Source organism: Lactuca serriola, chromosome 6, assembly GCF_051521515.1.
Source record: "Lactuca serriola cultivar US96UC23 chromosome 6, Lser_US96UC23_V15, whole genome shotgun sequence".
Taxonomy (NCBI): domain Eukaryota; kingdom Viridiplantae; phylum Streptophyta; class Magnoliopsida; order Asterales; family Asteraceae; genus Lactuca; species Lactuca serriola.
In genome coordinates, this window is record NC_136413.1 from 177,805,903 (window position 1) to 177,830,066 (window position 24,164).

Here is a 24,164-nt window from a genome sequence, read left to right on the forward strand (position 1 = left end):
TTGATGTTAGACATGGGATGATTAGAAATCTAATCATGGATGGTGTGATTTCGATTGAGTTTGTAAAATCACAACAAGTTTAATTCGTATTTTCTGAAAGTTGAAAATGGTTCTCGTTTTATCCGTTGTGTGGATAAGTTCAGGAAAAAGGTCGATTCCTTTTGAAACACAGAAAAATGAAAAACGCTTTCTTCTTCATTCTCTCTTAAAATTGATTCTGTGTTTTTGTGCCTAAAATCAGAATCGTTTTTTCAGGAATTATCCTAGTTTGGATTTCGTGATACCCAAGGAAATTAGGGTCGAAATATCAAACAAGAAAAGTGTATCACATTATTCCTGTTTGTGATCCAGATTTCCTATAACCCAATTCGAAATTCCCCAACAATCTTGTTTGATAATATCGTTTTCTGGAAAAGATGGCTGGCAATTCATTGAAAGACATGAATACTTCGTTTGGCAAATTGGAGAAATTTCAGGGCCAGGATTTCAGATGTTGGCAAAAGAAGATGAACTTCTTGTTGACCACTTTGAAAGTTGTTTATATTCTCTCTACTCCAAAACCAGAAGAGGTTGAAGATGCAAGTCTGGAACAAATCAGATGGAGAAGCAAATGGGAGAATGACAACTACATCTGCCTTGGTCACATTCTTAATGGTATGTGTGATTCCCTATTTGACACTCATCAAAACATTGAAACTGCAAGTGAATTATGGACTACACTTGAAGCAAAATATAATGCAGAAGATGCTTCAAGTAAAAATTTCATTGTTTCTGATTTCAACAATTATAAAATGGTTGATTCTCGATCTGTAATGGAACAATATAATGAAATCCTATGAATTTATGGTCAATTCAAACAACACAACATGTCCATGGATGAATCCTTTGTTGTTTCAAGTGTGATTGATAAACTTCCACCCTCATGGAAGGATTTCAAACACCATCTGAAACATAGAAAGGAAGAAATAAGTTTAATTCAACTTGGGAGTCATTTGAAAATCGAAGAAGGACTTCGTAATCAAGAGAATGACAAAGGAATTGGAAAGGACAAATCTGATTTTGGACAGCCTCAAGTTCATATGGCTGAATATGATAAAGAAGACAATTCTAATCACAAGGGGAAGGGTAAAAAAACGTAAATATGAGGGTCACAACAAGAAGTCCAACAAAAAATACAAGGATTCCAAGGATTCCAAGTAACTTGTGTGTTGGAGATGCCATCTGAAAGGGCATATGAAACGTGAATGTCGGGTGCAACTTGGAAATAAAGGTGCAAGTGGTTGTGGAAAAGATGGTGCTGGTGGTGGCAGTGGATCTCATGATCAATCTGCAACCAAAGGTCAAATTTCTATTGATCTTGTAAGTTCAGTATTCAATGTTATGCTACTAACTCTAGAAGCTTCTTTTGTATAGGGGGTTGATACAGATTCATGGTGGCTTGATACATGTTCTACACATCATGTGTGTAATGATGAACGGTGGTTCACGAAGTTGAACATAGTAAATAAAGGTTTTGTCTTACACATGGTGGATGAAGGATCAAAGCTGATTTTAGGATCTGGTGTTGTTAGTATTACGTTTACTTCTGGAAAAACAATTAATTTGTTTGATGTATTGTATGTTCCAAAGGTTCGAAAGAACCTTGTGTCTAGTGGTTTGTTGAATTGTATGGGTTATAAACAAGTGATTGAGTCGAACAAGTATGTGTTGTCTAAATGTGGAATATTTGTGGGATTTGGTTATTATTGTGATCGTGTTTTTAAGTTAAATGTAATAAGTTGTTTTGCATCACATGTCAAATCTACTTGTATGACTTCTGCATCTAATCTTGATAATTCTATGTTATGGCATAATAGATTAGGACATGTTCATATTAAAAGAATGGTTGAAATGTCAAAATCCGGATGGATTCCAGCTTTTGACATTAATTCTGAAAAATGCAAAACTTGTATGTTAACTAAAATCACGAAACAACTGTTTCCAAATGTTAATAGAAAATCAAAAGTGTTGGAATTGATTCATAGTGATCTATGTGATTTCCATGCTACACCTTCCTTGGGAAATAAAGAGTACATTGTTACCTTTATTGATGATTCAAGTCGGTTTTGTTATGTATACTTGTTACATTCCAAAAATGAAGCTTTGGAAAAGTTTAAAGTATATAAAACCGAAGCCGAATTATAGTTAGGTCTTTCTATAAAATGTCTTCGGACAGATAGGGGAGGAGAGTACATGGATTCTGAATACTTTCAATCGGTTTGAATTATTCATGAAACCACAGCTCCTTACAATCCACAGCAAAATGGTGTTGCTGAACGGAAAAATCGAGTTTTAAAAGAAATGGTAAATTCGATGCTTTCTTTTTCGGGTTTAAGTGAAGGCTTTTGGGGTGAAGCTATGCTCACAGCCAATTATGTGCTAAACTGGGTTCCTAATAAACGGAACAAAGTTACTCCTTATGAACTTTGGCACAAGAAAACACCAAATTTGAATTATTTTCGAATTTGGGGATGTCAAGCAGTTGTGAAATTACTCAAACCTAAAAAGAAAAATTTATGTGAAAGAGGAATTGACTGCATATTTATTGGAAATGCAGAACATTCCAAAGCTTATAGGTTTAATGTTATAGAACCTAATGAGGCATATTCCGTTCATACCATTATAGAGTCGCGGGATGCGATTTTTGATGAGCTGCGGTATTCTTCAATTCAAAGACCAAAAGATCTTATTCCAAGCTCAAGTGAGGTGCCTAAATCAGATGGTAAAGAAGTTGTTTCAATTCCAGAAACACAGCAACTTCGTAAAAGTAAACGAGGTCGAGTCGCAAAAAATTTTGGCGATGAATTTCAACTATTTTTAGTTGAAGGTTCGAGGGATAAAGTAAAGAAACAATATTCATATTCCTCTCATCTTGAGACTGATCCAAAGACTTTTAAGGAAGCTATGGAGTCTCAAGATGTTGGGTTTTGGAAAGAAGCGGTTGATGAATAGATGTCATCCATTATGGAGAATAATGTTTGGGTGTTATCTGATTTACCTCCTGGTTCTAAACCTTTAGGATGTAAATGGATTTTCAAGAAGAAAATGAAGGTACATGGAACCATTGATAAATTCAAGGCTCGTCTGGTCATACAAGGTTTTAGACAAAAAGTCGGGATCGATTATTTTGATACGTATGCACCGGTAGCACATAATTCTACCATTAGATTGTTGCTTGCTTTGGCAGCTATTCACAATCTAGTGATACATCAAATGGATGTTAAAACAGCCTTTTTGAATGGTAATCTTGATGAGGAAGTTTATATGAAAAAACCAGAAGGTTTTGTTCTGCCTGGAAATGAGCAAAAAGTTTGTAGACTTGTAAAATCATTATATGGACTTAAACAAGCTCCAAAACAATGGCATTTGAAGTTTGCTGAAGTTCTTTTGTCTAATGGTTTTTCTTTAAACCAATCTGAGAAATGTGTTTACAGCCGTTTTGATTCATCTGGATCTGGTGTGATCATTTGCTTGTATGTAGATGATATGTTGATTTTTGGCACTCATCAAAATCAAGTTAATGCAAAAAAGAATTTATTGTCTTCAAAGTTTTCTATGAAGGATATGGGGGAGGCGGATGTAATCCTTGGAATAAGGATTAAACGGATGAACAAGGGACTTGCTATTACACAGTCACATTACATTGAGAAAATTCTCAAACGGTTCAATTACAATGATTGGACACCTGTTAGCACCCCTATGGATTCAAGCATGAATTGATGCCTAATAGAGGTAGATCAGTTTCTCAACTGGAGTACTCGCAAGCTATTAGTTCTTTGATGTATGCTATGACTGGCAATCGTCCTGACATAGCTTTCGTAGTGGGAAGATTGAGTAGATTTACTCATAATCCTAGTACTCAACATTGGCAAGCGGTTCATCGTGTTTTCAAATATTTGAAAGGAACCAAGGATTATTGTTTGTGTTATTCAAGATTTCCTTCGGTCTTAGAAGGATATTCTGATGCGAGTTGGATATCCAATAGAGAAGATCATTCTTCTACAACTGGTTGGGTATTTTTGCTTGGTGGAGGTGCTATCTCATGGGCATCTAAGAAGCAATCTTTCATAACTAGTTTAACAATGGAATCTAAGTTTATTGCATTGGCTACTGTAAGTAAGGAAGCAGAATGGTTAAAGAATTTGATTTATGAGATTCCATTATGGAGGAAACCGATTTCACCATTATCTATTCGCTGTGATAGTGTTTCTACAATGAGTAAAGCTTATAGTCAAGTTTATAATGGTAAATCGAGACATATTGATGTTAGACATGGGATGATTAGAAATCTAATCATGGATGGTGTGATTTCGATTGAGTTTGTAAAATCACAACAAAATTTGGCGGACCATCTCACTAAGAGTTTGGCGTGAGACTTTGTGCACAAGTTTGTTATAGGGATGGGCTTAAAGTCCTTATAAATTCTTATGAATGAGACACCCAATTCTCCTCTAATACAATGTTAGAGGTTGAATTCAATGATGAAAGTTTATTTATATGAATTGGAACATACATTATAACTATCCCAAGCTACGTGTGTTTGAACCTGTAGAGACTAGGATGAATTTGATTTCTTAATGATTCTTTTGATAAAATGTATACGGGTACCTACATGAATAACATAATCACCTATATGATCGTGAAGTGTAGCCGCACTTAAGAAAACTTGGGTGCTTGGCTTTTATACGATCAAGAATGGATTCGGACACACGACTTTATAATTAGTGTCAAGTTATTTTGTTGAGATGATTGTAAAACTAATGTGTATATTATCTTCAGATATTCAAAAGAGTTGATGGGTTCAATCTTTAAGATACCTTGATTTCTCGAATGTTTGAAATGTATAATATACTAACATGAAAATTCAATCATATTGATATTTTCATTTATGAATTAGTTTCGTTTTCTTTTGTTTTAAGGTTGTTAATTTAAGGTTACACTAAAATAGGGGAGGATTGTTGGTGATTTAATCACCAAATATATTTTAGTGTAATGGATTTAACAAGTGTTTCAAGAATAGTGTTTTAGTTATAATACAAGTTAGGAGGTGTGGGAGTGCACACTTGTATTTACTAAACATTGTTAGTACTGAACCCTGATCTACTGTGTCAAGTCGGGGGTCCCACTGGATTCAAGCATTGAGAAAATTCTCAAACGGTTCAATTATAGTGATTGTACACCTGTTAGCACCCCTATGGATTCAAGCATGAAGTTGATGCCTAATAGAGGTGGATCAGTTTCTCAACTGGAGTACTCGCAAGCTATTGGTTCTTTGATGTATGCTATGACTAGCACTCGTCCTGACATAGCTTTCGCAGTGGGAAGATTGAGTAGATTTACTCATAATCCTAGTACTCAACATTGGCAAGTGGTTCATCGTGTTTTCAAATATTTGAAAGGAACCAAGGGTTATTGTTTGTGTTATTCAGGATTTCCTTCGGTCTTAAAAGGATATTCTGATGCGAGTTGGATATCCAATAGAGAAGATCATTCTTCTACAACTGGTTGGGTATTTTTGCTTCGTGGAGGTGCTATCTCATGGGCATCTAAGAAGCAATCTTGAATAACTAGTTCAACAATGGAATCTGAGTTTATTGCATTGGCTACTGCAAGTAAGGAAGCAGAATGGTTAAAGAATTTGATTTATGAGATTCCATTGTGGAGGAAACCGATTTCACCATTATCTATTCGCTGTGATAGTGTTTCTACTATGAGTAAAGCTTATAGTCAAGTTTATAATGGTAAATCGAGACATATTGATGTTAGACATGGGATGATTAGAAATCTAATCATGGATGGTGTGATTTCGATTGAGTTTGTAAAATCACAACAAGTTTAATTCGTATTTTCTGAAAGTTGAAAATTGTTCTCATTTTATCCGTTGTGTGGATAAGTTCAGGAAAAAGGTCGATTCCTTTTGAAACACAGAAAACTGAAAAACGCTTTCTTCTTCATTCTCTCTCAAATTTGATTATGTGTTTTTGTGCCTAAAATCATAATCGTTTCTTCAGGATTATCCTAGTTTGGATTTCGTGATACCCAAGGCAATTAGGGTCGAAATATCAAACAAGGAAAGTGTATCACACGATTCCTGTTTGTGATCCAGATTTCCTATAACCCATTTCGAAATTCCCCAACACTTGTCTGCCATCAGGATGACCATATTTTTCAAAGTTCTCACGTGATACTGGATCTGTTAGAGTTTGATAACCCTATCCGTTAGAACACAAATCATGTGATTTTGAAACTGATTAAACGAAATTTCAAGGTGAAGATTTGTGAGGGATTATCGCTAGGGGATACTTTCAAAGGAGGATATTGAGAAGATGGTTCAGGAAGCTGATAAGTATGAGTCTAAAGAAGAGGAGCACAGGAAGAATTTGGAGGCGAAGAATGCTTTGGAGAATTATGCGTACAACATGAGGAACATAGTGAAAGATAAGACGATTGGTGAGAAGTTGACTCCAACCTCATCTATTTCTTTTCTTTCCCATTACTGGACATATAAACCTTCACAAATCTGTATAGAAGATGTAAAAAAGTCAAATTAGACAAACCTTGAGAGTACTTCAAAATTTCTGAAGCAAGAATCAGTTACAACTAACAAAAAAACATGAAATTGAAGAGTAGAAGTGTAGAAATAGAATAGTAATTGATGATGAAATTGAAGAATACAAGTGTACACTTCTACTCTTCAAATAAGCATTAATATTCATCAACTGAAAGACGTCATCATTACTAACAAAAGAGCCTCCTTGAAACGAGTCACAAAAAACAGAGAACTATCAGAGCGTGAGGTGAGATTTTGTGAACGAGAAACCCTAGTTCATCGATTCTCTCACATGCGAATTTTGGGATGTTGTGGCAAATCGATCTAGTTCACGGTAGTAATACCCCAATGTGACTACCTTCTCAATGTATCCCTGCATCTCATTAGAACCCAATACGTTTCATTTTCCGTAGTTTATGCATTTCTCAACTCACACCTAAATGGATAGAAGTTAGGAAATGCATTTCTTTATCTTCTTTGTCGGCTCTAGCAGTGACGGTTGGAGGCGGTGGATGTGGATGAGGAACACGGACAGAGAGACATGGATTGAAAGGAGATATAAGAGAACAAAATAGAGAAATAAGAGGGGCGAGAAGAGAGTGGATTTTGTACTTTTCTGTTCCAATCGTTCTCCCTACTTTCCTATTCTGATGATAAGCTCTGAAATGTTCTCTATTTACTTAAGATCGCCGAAGAAGGAGAAGAAGTGAGCCTAAGGTTGTCGGCAACGAATCGATTATAGAGAGCACGTAACATATGAGTGAGTGTTCGGATGTTCTTCAAAAAAAACCCCTAGCAATTAATAGTGTTATAAGAAATGCGCGTTTGAGTAAAAATTATAAGGCGACATCTATAGACAACACACACTTAAAATAAAAGCGCCTTCCGTGTTTGTAATTTTTTTATTGGACACTAATTTTAGGGCACTCACAAATACATGTCCTCTATCCTTCAAATTTTGTGAGACTGACATTATATTTTAGGGCACGCACAAATGTGTGTCCTCTATCAGCGTGTGTCATTGTTTGTGCGTCATTAAAGGGCTGTTTTCTAGTAGCGAATATGACAAACAAATCGAACAACTCGAACTACGCCCCTAGGAATGCGTATAAAAAATTGAAATTCCATATTAAGCAGTTGTGAGCAAAGCAAACATTTAAGTCTCGAAGTACGTGTTTCCCTGTTTTTGAAAATATAAAGAACATCCAAATATTGTTCATATGCAAAAGATACGGCCGTTTTAAGAATCAAAAAACCAGTATAATATTAATTTTTTCTTAAAACCGCTAAAATTGTTTCTATCCGTTGCAGGACTTGCACAACTCAAATGGAAATTCCGAAAACATCTTTGGACTCATGTCATAAGCTATTATTTAATTTCAAACTTATAATATTTTTGTAAAAATATTTATAAAAGTGGAAAAATCAGACGTTTTGAGATTTATTAAATGTGAATCTTTAAATGTCATTTTAAGAAGATTAGTTTAACAAAATTCAATTTCTTCAGCGTTTTTGGAATCACCACGACCTGAACATTAAGCGGGCACTTTTAGATAATTTAAATAAATCGATAAGGGGGCACGAGAATTCAGGTATACATCACGATAAATAAATATACAAAAAAATATATGGTAGTTATTATTGTGAAAAATGTTTATAAAATATATAATCACCAGGCTAATACATATGTATATATATGTTTGATGTCGTAAGCAAATTCAAAAGATCCAAATTAGTTGTGTAATCACAATGTATATATAAATTATATAATAAAAATTATATAACACTATATATATATATATATATATATATATATATATATATATATATATATATATATTTTGTAAAATTTCCAAATACTAATTAATAATACATATGACAAATTTGGACATTTAATATGTATAAATCTTCAATTCTTTATATATCTCATAAACCTACGTAATATATGTGTCAATTTGTAATTTAACAAACAAAGTTTAACAAATTAATAAATGTTACATTCCAAACATATGAGTGGAAATTTATATGTATGTGTATTATACAATTTATATAACAAATTCATGATAGGGAGAATTTCGTATATGTCCTTCGTAAACAGTTAAATATCGTATTCACCAGGCCTAAACTCTAAATATCGTATTTACCCTTCCTAATGTTTTTTAATATCATATATACCCAAATCAATTATTTTGATATTTTTTTTATTTATAATTGTTTTTCATAATAATAAATCATTATAATTAAAATACAATTTGAATGGACAATATTAACCTTGTTACTTGCTAAGAGATAACGTTTTCCCCCATCTATCACAAAATCACGATCGAGCCAACCTTCCCTCCCTGATACTTCCGACCATTGCGGCCATTCTCTGCTTCCAATCTTTGCTTCCCCAATTGTCGCACAAACACACACATGTATCATTACGTCCAAGGTATTCCCTCCAGTTCCACCTCTATTTCTTCCTTTATTTACCAATGTTTTCCGATCGAAATCTACTGTTTCGAGTGTTGCGTTATTTCGAAATTTTGATTTTGATGGTGATATTCTGATAAAATCAATAGAAATTTGTGTTTTTATGATTTCATCTTATTTTCGTGTAGATTTGTAATTTGGTATTGAAATGGTCGCCTGATTTAGGTTAATTTTTACTGAAATTTCTCTTATGATGCACATGCAATATGTTAGTCGTTTTTGTGTGATTTATTGAATTCGATTCCATTATTGATCTATGTTAGAAGCAACAGTAACATGTTTGGGGTCATTCCGGATACCCTCCCTTCCCCGAAGATCACTGATCACACTCACGGTATGACATGACTACATTTCCTCAACTTCAACTCTTAGGAAAATGTAAGTTTTCCAATTTCAAAATTCACCTTCATTTACTGTGTTTGATAATCTTCATACACTCAAAATGCAGTTCCAATGGGGTGTACACTAGATAACATAAACTTTGTGTCAAGATGATGCAGACCTCATGAATCCCAACCACAACCACCCTGTATCAACTAACCTTAAACTATCTTATCAGGGAGGGAAAGGGCTCGTTCAAGCTCAATCGTGATTTTGTGATAGATGGGGGAAAACGTGATGTGTTAGCAAGTAACAAGGGCAATATTGTCCATTCAAATTGTATTTTAATTATAATGATTTAATATTTTGAAAAACAATTATAAATAAAAAAAATTACCAAAATAATTGATTTGGGTATATATGATATTAAAAAACATTGGGAAATGGCAAATATGATATTTGGAGTTTAGGCCAGGCAAATACGATATTTAGCTGTTTAGGGAGGGCATATATAAAATTCTCCCTTATAAAAATATATTATAATTGTTAAGAAATACGGAGTAGTTTGTAAAAGTTTTAAGTATACATACATATACAAATGGTAAACATGAATCATACATACCAAATCAAACAAATACTCACAAATACATACCAATGAAATCAAAACATCACACATAAAGTATGAATGTTATGTACACATACAATCTCTTTGCATCACAAGTAATCCAACCCAACAAAATCTCATCAAAATCATTTTCTTATAGCTTCTAAATCTTATTCAAGGTACACACAATCACCAATCACGTTTCCTACTACTCTCCCACACTCTTTCTCTTCTCAAGTACATACATAATCACCAATCACGTTTCCTACTACTCTCCCACACTCTTTCTCTTCTCAAGTACATACATAATGGGAGTTTTTGACGTTGTTTCAATTAAAAACCAAACTGAAGTTAAAGTATTGACCAAGATTGAATATAAAAGAACATACCACTGGAGTGTTGTTTACATGTGAAATCAAGAGGATAGCAGCCCTTTTCCCTTGCTGTTGTTGTTCTTCCCCTTCTTCTTCGTTTCCAGCCAAGAACACTTTTGTTCTTGTTCTTTTGCTTACCTGCAACAAAAAAGAACAACAGCTTCCCCTTTATTTTTCCTTCTTCTTTTCCTGTCAAACACCAAGAGAACAATCCTTTCCCCCCATCGATTTTCTGTCAAAAGCAAAGCCAAAATATCTAACTTGTTCATTCCATAGATTCATGATAAGACAAACAACATCCCAAAAGACCATTTTTACCTATTGATTGATCGGACACCAAAAAAAAAAATCAAAAAAAAAATCAAAAAAAAGAAAAAAAGCAAAAAAAAGAAAAGAAAAAAAAAAAGAAAAGAGAAAGAAAGACCACGGGACTGCTGAAGCAGCCCCGTCCACTTACCTGCGACCATCGACGGCAGCTCTTCTGCCTCTGTGTTTCTCCCTTTCTCAACGATGGATAGAAAACCACCGAACACCTCCTCCTTCTTCGGTCTGGTCACTCACCGGAGGTCGACATTTCCCCTCCTCGCTGACTGATTTGCCCCATCGGGCCTCGTCAAACCCCGGAGATGAACCGTCTCGCGATCGATCGACGAAGTCACGCCTGCAAGTCTTCGTATTATCCCGTTTCGCTGTGTTCGAGCACTGCTTTCTTTTCCGTTCCTTCTCCATTTCCCCTGTAGTCTGACTGTCTGAAGAAAGCGACACACATTCCCGTTGTTGCAGCATTTTGATCGGATGAAACGAGACTAGACCTAAAAACGTGTTTTTGTTCTTGTCCAAGTCAAAAGTCAAGAAACACAAACTTTGATTAAATTTAATCAAATTCAGCCCTGCATTTGGATATTGTAACCCAATCAGTCCCTTCTTCGGTATGTCTCGATAAAAATCAGTCCTAATTCCCAAATAATAATCCCATTTATTCAAAAAGTTACATACCTGTCCCTATGGTTTGTTCAAGTTACAAAATCAGTCCCTCCCTTGAATTATTTTAACTAAAGCAGTCCTAATTTTGGTTAATTAAATTACCAAAGAACCCCTAATAAAATATATTTGTTACGAACAGTTCCAAGAGTACTTCAAAGTTCAAGAATTATGAATTTGCGGTTCACACGACAAGTTTCTCAAAAGAATTTGAATTTGAACAACTCGAACTCACGTTTCAAGGGTGACTGCTTATGGCCCCATTTTAATAGTTTAAATATTTACCGCGAGAGGGGGGGGGGGGGGGGGGGGAGGGTTTGGAATACATGTGCTTAAATATTTTGCTTATACAAATCAATTTCCTTTTTATGCGAAAATACAACACGTTACAAAATTAATTGATTTTTATGTGACATTGCATATTATAACAAGTACGTTATGAAACTTTGTAGTATTTTAAGGATTCAAGCTATTATTAAATATGTATATTTATATGTTTAAGTATACCACATTTATACATGTACATATGTTCATTAATTTAAAACATTCATTTTTATAAAAGCGAGCACATTACACTTTTACATATATGTCAAACATAGTCGGTTTTTATAAACGTTGTACAACAATATTCATTATGCCTAGTGACCTAATCACAGTTAACTTACGCTGAGAGCTATTCACAAACTTTTTAGTTAAGGGCTTTTTAGTGAGACGTTATTTATTAGTTGAGTTTAAACACTTAGCATACCTACACTACTATAATCGTTAGTCTTCGGAGCAAGATACATATGTATCGATCTATATGGGGTTGAGATCCAACCTGCGATTGCTAGCTACAACCCTCGACTAATCAATCGAAGCAGGTGATCGGTGTCCACAATTTTTACTACAACGTCCAATGAAGCATTTTAGGGGGTACACTTAGTCACATAGTTTGGCTATAGGTCTCACCATAAACATTAACTAGAATATCTCTCTATCTCTCACTAACAACCATGGGCATAGTTGCTTTCAAAACTATTTTTAAGTATGGAATTACTTAGCAACATAACAGTTTGGTTTTTAAGGATATTCAAAGGTTTATTACAAACATAGTTTAAAGTATGGATTTACTTATACAAAAGATACAATTTGTCTTTCAAGGATTTATTACAAACCCAATTTAAAGTATGGAATTACTTATACCGAAATACATTTTGGGCTTTTAAAGACTACTTGCGAACATTGTTTTTACTATTGTTATACGTACACGAATAATACTTTTTAGACTTATTAAAAGTATTATTGCTTTTAGCAGAAAACCTGTAACATTCACCAACCTTGTGTTGACCCTCAAAACTACCTGTATTCTCAGGAAATCACTAAACAAACATTCAAGATGGATTGGATTACAGGCGACCTAGTTTACTTGTTGTTTTATTATATGACTATCTATTAAGGAAATTCATGTATTATTATTATCTGCAAAATCCTTGTATTCAAACATCAAGATGGAAAGACGAATGTTATATTGTTTATTGTTGTACTTGTGCTATATATTCAATTTACCTGTGACCCATGAACATAGTCGCATAGCCCGATGTGTTCCACCGCCTCGGCCGGGGTGTGACAATTATTTAAACATCAGAGTACATATCATAAATTACCAATGCGAAAACTCTATTGGATACGGTGCAATCACGTCATCTCATTTCCTTTTGTACCGGAAGTAGTTGAAACCATAAACATAAAACTGTAAGCAGAAAGCTTACCGAGTTCCCCAAAATACAACATACCATACATAAAATAGAGATTGATATGTGCCAACCATAGCCTTGCAATTCTTCCATGAGTCGTATCCTTGTCTCTCCTTGCCAGGTCACGGGCGAAAACCCTGGGTCTTACAGACAAGTGTCAGGAGCCACCTCCTGGTCTTCCATGCAAGTATCACAAAGACACCTAGCATAATAAATATAACTACCAAGGTCCAAACCCTTGTGTTACATATAATATTCCAACATTCGTATCCAGGTCTTTCATACAAATACCAGGGATCACCTTAGGTCTTCTTATATAACATAAACCAGCGGGCCGACATTGATGTCTTTGACCCCCGAGTACGGTGAGGAGACTCACCTGAATCATAATGTTGACTAAAACCTCACGCAACGCCACACTGATCACAACCAACCACTCTCAACGCCAAAAGATGGGTGCTAAACAGTTCCTAACAATCCACACAAGCCAAACCCTAAGTCTACCTTCTAAAAATAGAGATTGACCAAAAGTCAACCCAAGCCAAAAGTCAACGTTCAAAGTCAAAGTCAACAGTCCATAATGTCAGCTATTCATCCTCACGTCATGACCAACCCTTAGTCACTTCATGAGAGCTCACTCAGTCTGATTCCAACTTATCTTGTAACAATGTAAATTTTCAAACCAAACTTTTCATTTTCAAAACACATAACACTCATATATTATATTTCATAAAACCACAAGTGTCTCAAATGTTAACATAAATCCACAAATAAAAGTCAATCCCAATATCCTCAACAAAGTCTCGAACATGTGTGTACAATCGTACTGTCGCCCTCCCGCGGTCATGAGAACTACCTGAAACACACATCACACACCACGGTAAGCACAAAGCTTAGTGAGTTCCCCAAAATACCACATACACAAATAATAAGCCTCTCATGGCTATAATTCGGCATGGACCCTCCAGTCTCATGCGTCTCCGTGTGGACCCTCCGGTCATGTGTCTTAGTGAGGACCCTCCGGTCTCACAGCTCAGTTTGGACCCTCCGGTCTTGTCTCTGTGGAAACTATCCGGTCCCACAACTCGGTTTGGACCCTTTAGTCCTATCTCAGTAAGCACAGAATATAACATATATATCACACAAAAAAATGCATAATATCACATAACTCAAGTAACCACATAAGACCCTCTGGTCACACATATATACCACTCACGGTAAGTATAGTGAGAAGACTCACCTCGTAAGAAATCGGATAACCTCGAACTCAAATCACCGGTCTAGCCTCCGCCTATCACATACGATAATTATATCAAATAAATAAAGGCACTCAAAGAAGCTAGACTAACCCTTCTACAAGCTCACAAAAGGGTAAAAGACCATTTTACCCCTCCATGGCCTTAATAGTCCACAAATTGACCAAGCCCAAAAAGTCAACGGCAGCGCGTACGCCGCACGTACCAGACCTCTACGTTGGGTGTACTCAAATACCATGCATGCATTGGGGATTCCCGACGCTACGATACGCATACTGGGATTACACTTAACGTACGTCCCAGTTTTTCTCTTCTTACTTGTTTGGTCTTAATTCCTTAAGACTTAGCTCATATCACAGATCTGGACTCCCTAAAGACTCTTACTCCATGAAGTTTGTGACTTTAAGCCTTTGCATGGCTGATAAAATCACAAACACCCAAAACTCTCATTCTCTTATCTCAAAATGCTCATATTTCATGCATGGGTTGATTCACACGTCCAAGTCTCGATTTTTATGACACTATATCACTAAATACACTCAAAGGAGCTGATCATAGTCTTTGGAGCTTAATATCTCATAAAGCATCCAACTGTGGGCTCGAAACCCTAAAATGATCTAACATGATGCACAAATCAAAAGATTGAGAAAGCTTTGAGCTTTATACCTCAAAATGAAGCTCCAAACTCAGGTAAGCTCATATCCAAAGCCTAGAATCCCATTCCTTCTTCTTCAAGGTTCCTTATTCACTCCAAAGAAACAAAAGATCACTCAATAGCTCATAAATGGACATAGAAGCTCAATCGACAAGTATTTAGGGTTTGAGAGGGTTGTTTGTCTGAGGATGGTGGCCAAGAATGAGGCCATCATATCCTTTATATAGGGACATTGTTGGATTAGGTGTCTAAGTTCATAACTATTTTTGGAATGTACTTGACCCGATTAGCATGCTCCATTTGGGTTGCATGGCATTACAACACTTGGATAGACTAAATGAGAGAAAGGACACTTAAGGTTTATTAATATATTATAAGTTCTAATATATTAATAATATTATTTAATTTGTATTGATCAAAGAATTAATTTGGAATTAATTAAGTGATCAAAAAGAGACTAATTAAATATATGGGGTTGATTGTGTAAATCATATATTCTTGTATAGTGGGCCAATGATCCACGGTTTGTATGGATTGGGCACAAATACATAAGGTGCTCCATTGATAGTCTATGGAGGTTACAAACCCATGGATCATGGAATATGGAAAGCCATGATAATTAGGGTTTACATGGTGTAACCCTACTTGTGTCATAACTATATAAAGACCCCTTGGCTAGCAAAAATCGGCACTACAAGAAAGTAAAAGAGGGCTAGCCGAATTTTGAGTGTTAGTGAAATTCTCTCAAGAATATTCCAAGTGTTGTGGTGTTGTGTGAGGGTTTATTATTTAGTTGAGTCAAGGATAATAGATCAGATGTAGATGAGCTTTTTAGAGTACCAGGAGCATGAGCAGGACTCAATGAAAGATCGGATGTAGATGAGCTATTATATTGGAAGAATCTTCATCAGACTAAGAGATTTGAGGCATGGACCCAAATCCACCTCCACCAGCCAATATCACAGCTAAAAATATTCACAATAAAGAGTCTACACTCATCAAACTAAATCAAGAAAATCAAACAAATCACAAGCAAGAATCAAGAAAACACGCCTTGTGATGAATATTTGTGTTGTTGTTGTTGTCCATATTGTTGTAAAGTAGACGCCTTCTTAGGAGTTGTTTAACAAGAAGAAGGAGGTTCTAGCCAAGAGGAAGCAAAGAAGGTTGCTATTCTGTGGATTTGTGGCTAGGATCATCTCATTTGAGGTACCATTTCGATCCATCTTCTGATTTATGAAGTGGATATGGATTTAGGGTTTCTTATGCCCTTTTGTTGGGATTAGTTGATGTCCAAATAGTCACTTATGGCGAGGAGGCTTTAGATCTGGATTCATAGAGGTCTAGGGAGCCTTACTCATCAAGCTTTATGAAGAGCAATGAAGATTAGGACCTTGGGTTGAAGTATTTGGGGCTAAATCATCATATATGGCCATTTAGACGTTGCATGTGCATCAAGATAGAGACTTTACGTGATTGTTGAGCCAGGGGAGGTTAGATCTAAGGATTAGAGGAACAGATCTGACCTCAGGAAGTCTCTTGAGTTTTTGAATGGCATGAACTCGTCGAGTCCAGGAATAGACTCGACGAGTAGGAGCAGGTTTCTCCGAGGATCACAAAGTTGATGACTCGCTGAGTTGAGGGAATGACTCGGTGAGTCAGAGGGGATTTAGGGGATTTGAGTTCATGACTGAACTTGTCGAGTCAAGAGTCGGACTCGATGAGTTAGGATGGGTTGTCCCACGATTCACGATCAGTGTCGAGTCGAAGAGTGGGGGATTCACTCAGTGAGTCAAGTGAGTGCCAGGATTATGAAGGACACGCATGGACTCGCCGAGTCACATTGGTGCACTCGCCGAGTCTAGTCAAAGTTTGACCGTTGACTTTGTTGACTTTTAGGGTTTGGTCGAGATTAGGACTAGTGGATTGTTTGAAGGGTAAAATGGTCTTTTAGCCTTCTTAGAGGACATATGGGAGTCTAGTCTAGCCTAGAGAGCTGATATTAACTGAGATGATTGTTATGTTTTAGGCTGAGGCTAGATCAGTGTATATACGAGCGAGATACTACCCGAGATACCCGACGTGAGTCTTCTCACTATACTGTACATTGAAGGGTACTTATGTGTGACCGGAAGGTCTTGTATGATATGATATGTGTGTTATATGTTGATATGTGATATGTATGCGTTATGTATGCTATGTATGATGAGGACCGGAAGGTCAAGATGATATGGACCGGAAGGTCGGGAGGTTACGGACTGGAAGGTCTTGTATGATATGATATGTGTCTTCTCACTATCACGTCGTTACAAGTTGGTATGAGAGCCTTGGTTTAAGGGACTTGGATGCACCTTCAGGCGTATATGAACTCAAACTGAGGATTTGGGAAAATTTTCAAATGATAAAACTAATTTTTTTTTTAAAAAAAAAAGACCAAGAGATTTTGAGACAACCAGAGCGGAGCAGTGTGTACGGACAGCCACCACCCGAACGGTGAATCCCCAAAATGCCCTTACATTACGTGTTATGAGATAAGATATGTTATCTTATGCATGCTAGAGCTGGCTAGGTATTCATATTAGGACTAGAGTGGCCTGATTTTGTGATGCCTTAGCCTAGGAAGAACGGTGCTGCTATGTGATGCTTGAGAGTGAGTAGGTAGCAGTGAGGGGCTGATAAGAGGTCTACCAAAGGGTAACCTATGTCAGTGATATATAGAGTACTTGTGATCTGGGATCAAAGGAGGAGGACTTAGGGTGAATACTGATGCGGTGTAGACGGTAGTATAAGGGCCCGTACGACCGAAGACACCGGAGCAGTGTGCACTCTATGTAAGAATCCTTTGGGTACTAAGGAACAAGTAGGGTTGAGTTATCGAGTGTGAGCATGCTCGAACAAGTCTTTGATATTATTATGTTATATTTCAAAGACATCATGGTTGGGACACGCCACAAACCTAAGGCGAGCGGTGTGAGTGACGAGGAGCTTCGTCAGATGATCCACAATGAGATGGCGACAACGATCAGGGCCGAGATTCCGGAGATGTTTGGGTCTATCAAGACCACACTGATTGAGACTTTCAATGAGCGGTATGCCGCAGTGACTGAGGCTGCAGCCGCTGCAGCTACCGCAGCTATGGCTGCTGCCAGGCCTCAGGGAGGTGACTCGTTGTTGTTTCGGGAGTTGAGAAACACGAAGCCACCTGAGTTTGACGGGACACAGGATCCGATCTTTGCGATGAGATGGATTGCTAACATTGAGGGATGCTTCTATACGTGTTCATGTCCGGAGAGTCTGAGGGTTTGGTTCGCAATGAATCAGCTTCGCTTGGGAGCGAAGGACTAGTGGAAGTTCGTGACGACAAGCTTTACAGTGGCAAAGATCTTAGAGGTGACCTAGGAGAGGTTCACCACCATGTTCAGAGATGAGTATCTTCCCCCAGTGGAGAGGGAACGGTTGGTTTAGGAGTTCTTGACCCTCAAGCAGGGTACTGATTCAGTCACTATGATTACGAGGAAGTTTCATGAGAGGGCGATGTTCTGCCATGAGCAGGTGTCTACTAAGCAGGCACGTATGAGCCGGTATTTGGGCATTCTGAGGAGAGACATTCAGGAGTTTGTGTCGAACTCGACGTACTGGACATTTGCTGAGCTCCAGGCAAATGCCCGGAAGAGGGAGATTGAGTTGGAGACTCATGCCAGGGAGGAGGCTGAGTCTCAGAGGATGGATCGGCGGCCGGCTCAGTCTTAGCCAGCAGCCAAGCGGACCAAGTCCGCTGATACGAGGATTGGAGGCCAGAAGGGCCGCACTTGTGGGAAGTGCGGGGCATGAGGGGGTCTGTCGATCGGGTGCTTGCTAGAAATATGGCAAGGAGTGGCATATCGCCAAGGATTGCCCCAAGGGATTTATGGTTTGCTTTCATTGCAACCAGACTGGCCATCGGAAGTCTGAGTGAACGCAGTTGCATCAGGGGTCAGCATAGGGGATCTGCACCTGCTGCTATGGTTACCGAGGTTCGGCGAATGAAGGCCTAGGCTTCGAAGTCTCGTGGAAGAGTTTTCCAGTTGACTACGGAGGAGGTCCGTGTAGCGCCCGATGTTGTGGCTAGTATGTATTTTGTTTTTATCTTATTTTTGAGTTGACATATTGTGCTTATATGATGATATGCGTAGGTACTTTTCTTGTGAGTTATGTACCTTCTTTGGTGTTACTTGACTCGGGTGCGAGTCAGTCATTTGTTTCCTTGGCATTTAGTCAACACATTAGTATCCATCGAGAGGCATTGAGTCGACCTCTATGAGTTTCTATAGCTGACGAGCGATCGGTGTATGCTACGGATGTGATTTGAGGATGTATCCTTGAGATCTTCGGTGTAGAGTTCCCGATAGATCTGGTCGCGATTGCGATGGGGGATGTGTGTGTTATAGTGGGCATGGATTGGTTGAGCCTATTTGGAGCTGTTATAGACTACGCGCATCAGTTGGTGACGATACGAGACCCTAGTGGGGGAGTACTTACGGTGTACGACGAGGGAACCCGATGTGGGTCAGCTTTTTGTTTGGCTACTAGGGCGAGGCAGAGTTTGCAGCAGGGCTGCAGTGGATTCATAGCCTATGTGATGGGCATGTGAGTGGCTGGTGGGAGGCCAAGTTCGGTGGATGAGGTTCCGATAGTGTGCGAGTTACCGAATGTTTTTCCCGAGGAATTGCCGGGTGTGCCTCCTGAGAGGCAAGTGGAGTTCCGTATCGATTTGGTTCCGGGATCAGCACCTATCACCAAGGCGCCGTATCGCCTCGCGCCGCCAGAGATGCAGGAGTTATCCTCGCAGCTTCAGGAGCTGCTGGGGAAGGGGTTTATTCGACCGAGTAGCTCGCCTTAGGGAGCACCAATCCTTTTTGTTAAGAAAAAGGATGGTTCACACCGGATGTGCATTGACTACCGGGAGTTGAACAAGTTGACGGTCAGGAACTGTTATCCGTTACCGAGGATCAATGATCTGTTCGATAAGTTGCAGGGGGCGTCTTGGTTTTCCAAGATAGACTTGAGGTCAGATTATCATCAAATGAGGGTTCGGGATGAAGATATCCAGAAGACGGCATTCAGAACTCGTTATGGGCATTACGAGTTCGTGATGATGCCTTTTGGGCTCACCAATGCGTCAGCAGCGTTCATGGATCTCATGAACAGGGTGTGCAGCCCAATGCTGGATCGGTCGATGATCGTGTTCATTGATGATATTATGGTGTATTCGAGATCTAGAGAGCAGCATGAGGAGCATTTGAGGGAGATCCTTGGGGTTTTGGGATCGGAGAGGCTTTATGCCCAATTCTCCAAGTGCGAGTTCTGGTTACGAGAGGTCCAATTCTTGGGGCATCTCGTCAACCAGAGTGGGATTTTGGTCGATCCGGCCAAGATTGAGGCGGTCATGAGGTGGGAGGTGCCGAGATCGCCCACCGAGATCAGGAGCTTTCTAGGATTGGCCGGCTATTATCGGAGATTTATCAGGGATTTCTCCAAGATCGTCGTGCCACTCACCAAGTTGACCCAGAAGGGTGCCGCTTTTTCCTGGGGTCCGGAGCAGTAGACCTTATTTGAGACACTTCGCCAGAGATTGTTCGAAGCTCCAGTGCTCGCACTCCCGGAAGGGATGGAGGATTTCATGGTGTACTGTGATGCATCGATATCCGGGATGGGAGAAGTGATTATGTAGAGGGAGCATGTGATAGTATATGCCTCGAGGCAGCTGAAGCCCCATGAGACGAGGTATCCCATCTACGACATGGAGCTGGGGGCTGTGGTGTTCTCCCTCAAGATCCGGGGTCACTATCTGTATGGGGTTCGGTATACCATATACACGGACCACAAGAGTTTGAAGTACTTGATGGATCAGCCCAACCTGAATATGCGCCAGAGGAGATGGTTAGATGTGGTAAGGATTATGATTGTGAGATCTTGTACCACCCGATCAAGGCTAATGTTGTAGCCGATGCCTTGAGCCATAGGGCAGAGAGCGCCTTGATACGAGACGTTTGCATGATATTGACAGTGATGACTCCAGTGTTGGACACCATTCGAGGTGCCCAGGCAGAGGCCGTGAGACCGGAGAACCGCAAAAGGGAGCGGGTGATCGGGCAGGTATCGGAATTTGTTACCAATAGTCGAGGACTTATGACCTTTCAAGGATGGATGTGGGTACCGTTTGTGGGCGGAACACGTACCATATTGATGGAGGAGGTACATAGATCAAGGTTCTCGATCCATCTCGGGGCCACTAAGATGTTTTTGGACCTGAAAAGGGAATATTGGTGGCCCTGTATGAAGAGAGACGTCGCATGGTTCGTGGAGAGGTGCTTGACCTGTCGCAAGGTTAAGGCCGAGCACCAGCGTCCACATGGTAAGTTGCATCCTTTGGAGATTCCCAAATGGAAGTGGGAACAAATTACCATGGATTTCATCACCAAATTGCCAAGGACTGCAAGAGGTGTCGATGCGATTTGGGTGATTGTGGACAGGTTGACGAAGAGCGCTCACTGTCTTGCTATCAGTGAGAGTTCTTCTACTGAGAGGCTGGCAGAATTGTACGTGAGGGAACTGGTATCGTGACATGGAGTACCGATCTCGATTGTTTTAGACCGTGATGTGCGTTTTACTTCCAGATTCTGGAAGAAGTTTCACGAGGAATTGGGTACGAGGCTGCATTTTAGTACCGCATACCACCCATAGACGGACGGACAAAGTGAGCGGACGATTCACACGCTCGAGGACATGCTTCAGGCATGTGTATTGGACTTCGGAGGAAGTTGGGACATGTATTTGCCCTTGGCTGTGTTTTCCTATAACAACAACCATCACTTGAGCATTGGTATGCCACCCTTTGAGCTGTTGTATGGGAGGAGGTGTCGGAATCCCATTTGCTGGGGTGAGGTAGGGAAAGGTGTGATGGGTAGTACGGAAATAGTGCTTCAGACAACAGAGCAGATACAACAGGTCAGAAAAAGGTTGTTAACCACTTAGAGTCACCAAAAGAGTTATGCGGATAGGCGACGTTCCGAGCTCGAGTTCCAGGTCAGGGATCTTGTACACCTGAAAGTGTCTCCTTGGAAAGGATTGATTCGATTCAGGAAGAGAGGCAAGCTAGGGCCTCGGGATATTGGGTCGTTTAAGGTGATCGCAAGGGTGGGCAGAGTAGCATACCGTTTGGAGCTACCTGCGGAGTTGGACCAGATTCATGATACCTTCCACGTGTCGCAACTGAGGAAGTGTATAGCCGACGAGTCGGCAGTAGTACCGTTAGAGGATATCCAGGTGGACGCGAGTCTGAATTATGCTGAGAAGCCGATCGCAATCTTGGATCGGAAGATCAAGATTCTGAGGAACAAGGAAGTGCCCCTATTGCAGGTCCGGTGGCAACATCGGAGAGGCTCCGATCTGACCTGGGAGCCGGAGTCGGAGATGCGGGAGAAGCATCCAGAGTTGTTTGCAGCATGAGACTTTGTGGGCAAAGTCTGGTTCTAGTGGGGGAGAATTGTAACATCCGGTTTTCCAGGTATATTGATTTATGTTATATTCCTTTAATTATGTGAGGTGACTCGACGAGTTGGTGCTTAGACTCGTCGAGTCTGGTCGCGGCTAGATGACATGATTAAGGAGGGGACTCGACGAGTCAGGGGAGTGACTCGCCGAGTCAAATCTGATGGAAGAAACCCTAATTTCTCGGGTTTGGGACCTATTTAAAGGCTCTTATGGCCTCCATTTGTGGCTACCAGTTCATAGAGAGAAACCCTAGAGTGTGTGAATGTTTTGATAGAGAAAGGAAGCCATTCTTGACCTTTGTGGTGTTGTTTAGCAAGAAGAAGGAGGTTCTAGCCAAGAGGAAGCAAAGAAGGTTGCTATTATGTGGATTTGAGGCTAAGATCATCTCATTTGAGGTACCATTTCGATCCATCTTCTGATTTATGAAGTAGATATGGATTTAGGGTTTCTTATGCCCTTTTGTTGGGATTAGTTGATGTCCAAATAGTCCCTTATGGCGAGGAGGCTTTAGATCTGAATCCATAGAGGTCCAAGGAGCCTTACCATCAAGCTTTATGAAGAGAAATGAAGATTAGGACCTTGGGTTGAAGTATTTGGGGCTAAATCATCATATATGGTCATTTAGACGTTGCATGTGCATCAAGATAGAGACTTTACGTGATTGTTGAGCTAGGGGAGGTTAGATCTAAGGACTAGAGGAACAGATCTGACCTCAGGAAGTCTCTTGAGTTTGTGAATGGCATGAACTCGCCGAGTCCAGGAATAGACTCGACGAGTAGGAGCGGGTTTCCCAGAGGATCACAAAGTTGATGACTCGTTGAGTTGAGGGAATGACTCGGTGAGTCAGAGGGGATTTAGGGGATTTGAGTTCACGACTGAACTCGCCGAGTCAAGAGCCGGACTCGACGAGTTAGGACGGGTTGTCCCACGATTCACGATCAATGTCAAGTTGAAGAGTGGGGGATTCAGTCAGTGAGTCAAGTGAGTGCTAGGATTATGAAGGACACGCATGGACTCGCCGAGTCATATTGGTGCACTCGCCGAGTCTGGTTAAAGTTTGACCGTTGACTTTGTTGACTTTTAGGGTTTGGTCGACATTTGGACTAGTGGACTGTTTGAAGGGTAAAATGGTCTTTTAGCCTTCTTAGAGGACATATGAGAGTCTAGTCTAGCCTCGAAAGCTGATATTAATTAAGATGATTGTTATGTTTTAGGCTGAGGTTAGATCAGTTTATACGCAAGCGAGATACTACCCGAGATACCCGAGGTGAGTCTTTTCACTATACTGTACATGGAAGGGTACTTATGTGTGACCGGAAGGTCTTGTATGATATGATTTGTGTGTTATATGTTGATATGTGATATGTATGTGTTATGTAGGACGAGGACCGAAAGGTCAAGATGATATGGACCGAAAGGTCAGGAGGTTACGGACCGAAAGGTCGATACGGGTAGGACCGGAAGGTCTACCGAGATTCAGGACGGAAGTCCCCTGAGACAGTTGAACCTGAAGGTTCCACAAAGTTATGGCCTGGAAAGGCATATGTGTTGTATGTGGGATTTTGGGGAACTCACTAAGCATTTATGGTTACAGTTGTTGTGTTGTGTCTCAGGTACTAGCGAGGACCGTGGGAAGGCGC

The 24,164-nt window shown here is 39.6% G+C and overlaps 1 protein-coding gene, 1 long non-coding RNA gene and 1 pseudogene across 2 annotated transcripts; 2 read left to right on the forward strand and 1 right to left on the reverse strand.

Annotated features, from left to right (window-relative positions):
• Window positions 1-872: 872 nt before the first annotated feature.
• Window positions 873-2,991, forward strand: LOC145060438 (uncharacterized). The gene is made up of 5 exons (XM_079008103.1): window positions 873-1,125; window positions 1,229-1,359; window positions 1,414-1,700; window positions 1,857-1,948; window positions 2,282-2,991. Exons 1-5 carry the CDS (start codon window positions 873-875, stop codon window positions 2,989-2,991), a joined length of 1,473 nt encoding a protein of 490 aa, XP_078864229.1.
• A 767-nt stretch (window positions 2,992-3,758) lies between these two features.
• LOC145060439 (secreted RxLR effector protein 161 pseudogene) lies at window positions 3,759-4,412 on the forward strand (annotated as a pseudogene).
• A 5,622-nt stretch (window positions 4,413-10,034) lies between these two features.
• Window positions 10,035-11,142, reverse strand: LOC145059150 (uncharacterized). Its single transcript, XR_013686661.1, has 2 exons — window positions 10,821-11,142; window positions 10,035-10,595 (listed from the first exon to the last, which is right to left on the reverse strand). It is a non-coding gene; the product is annotated as an uncharacterized LOC145059150 (long non-coding RNA).
• Between the last annotated feature and the right edge of the window lie 13,022 nt (window positions 11,143-24,164).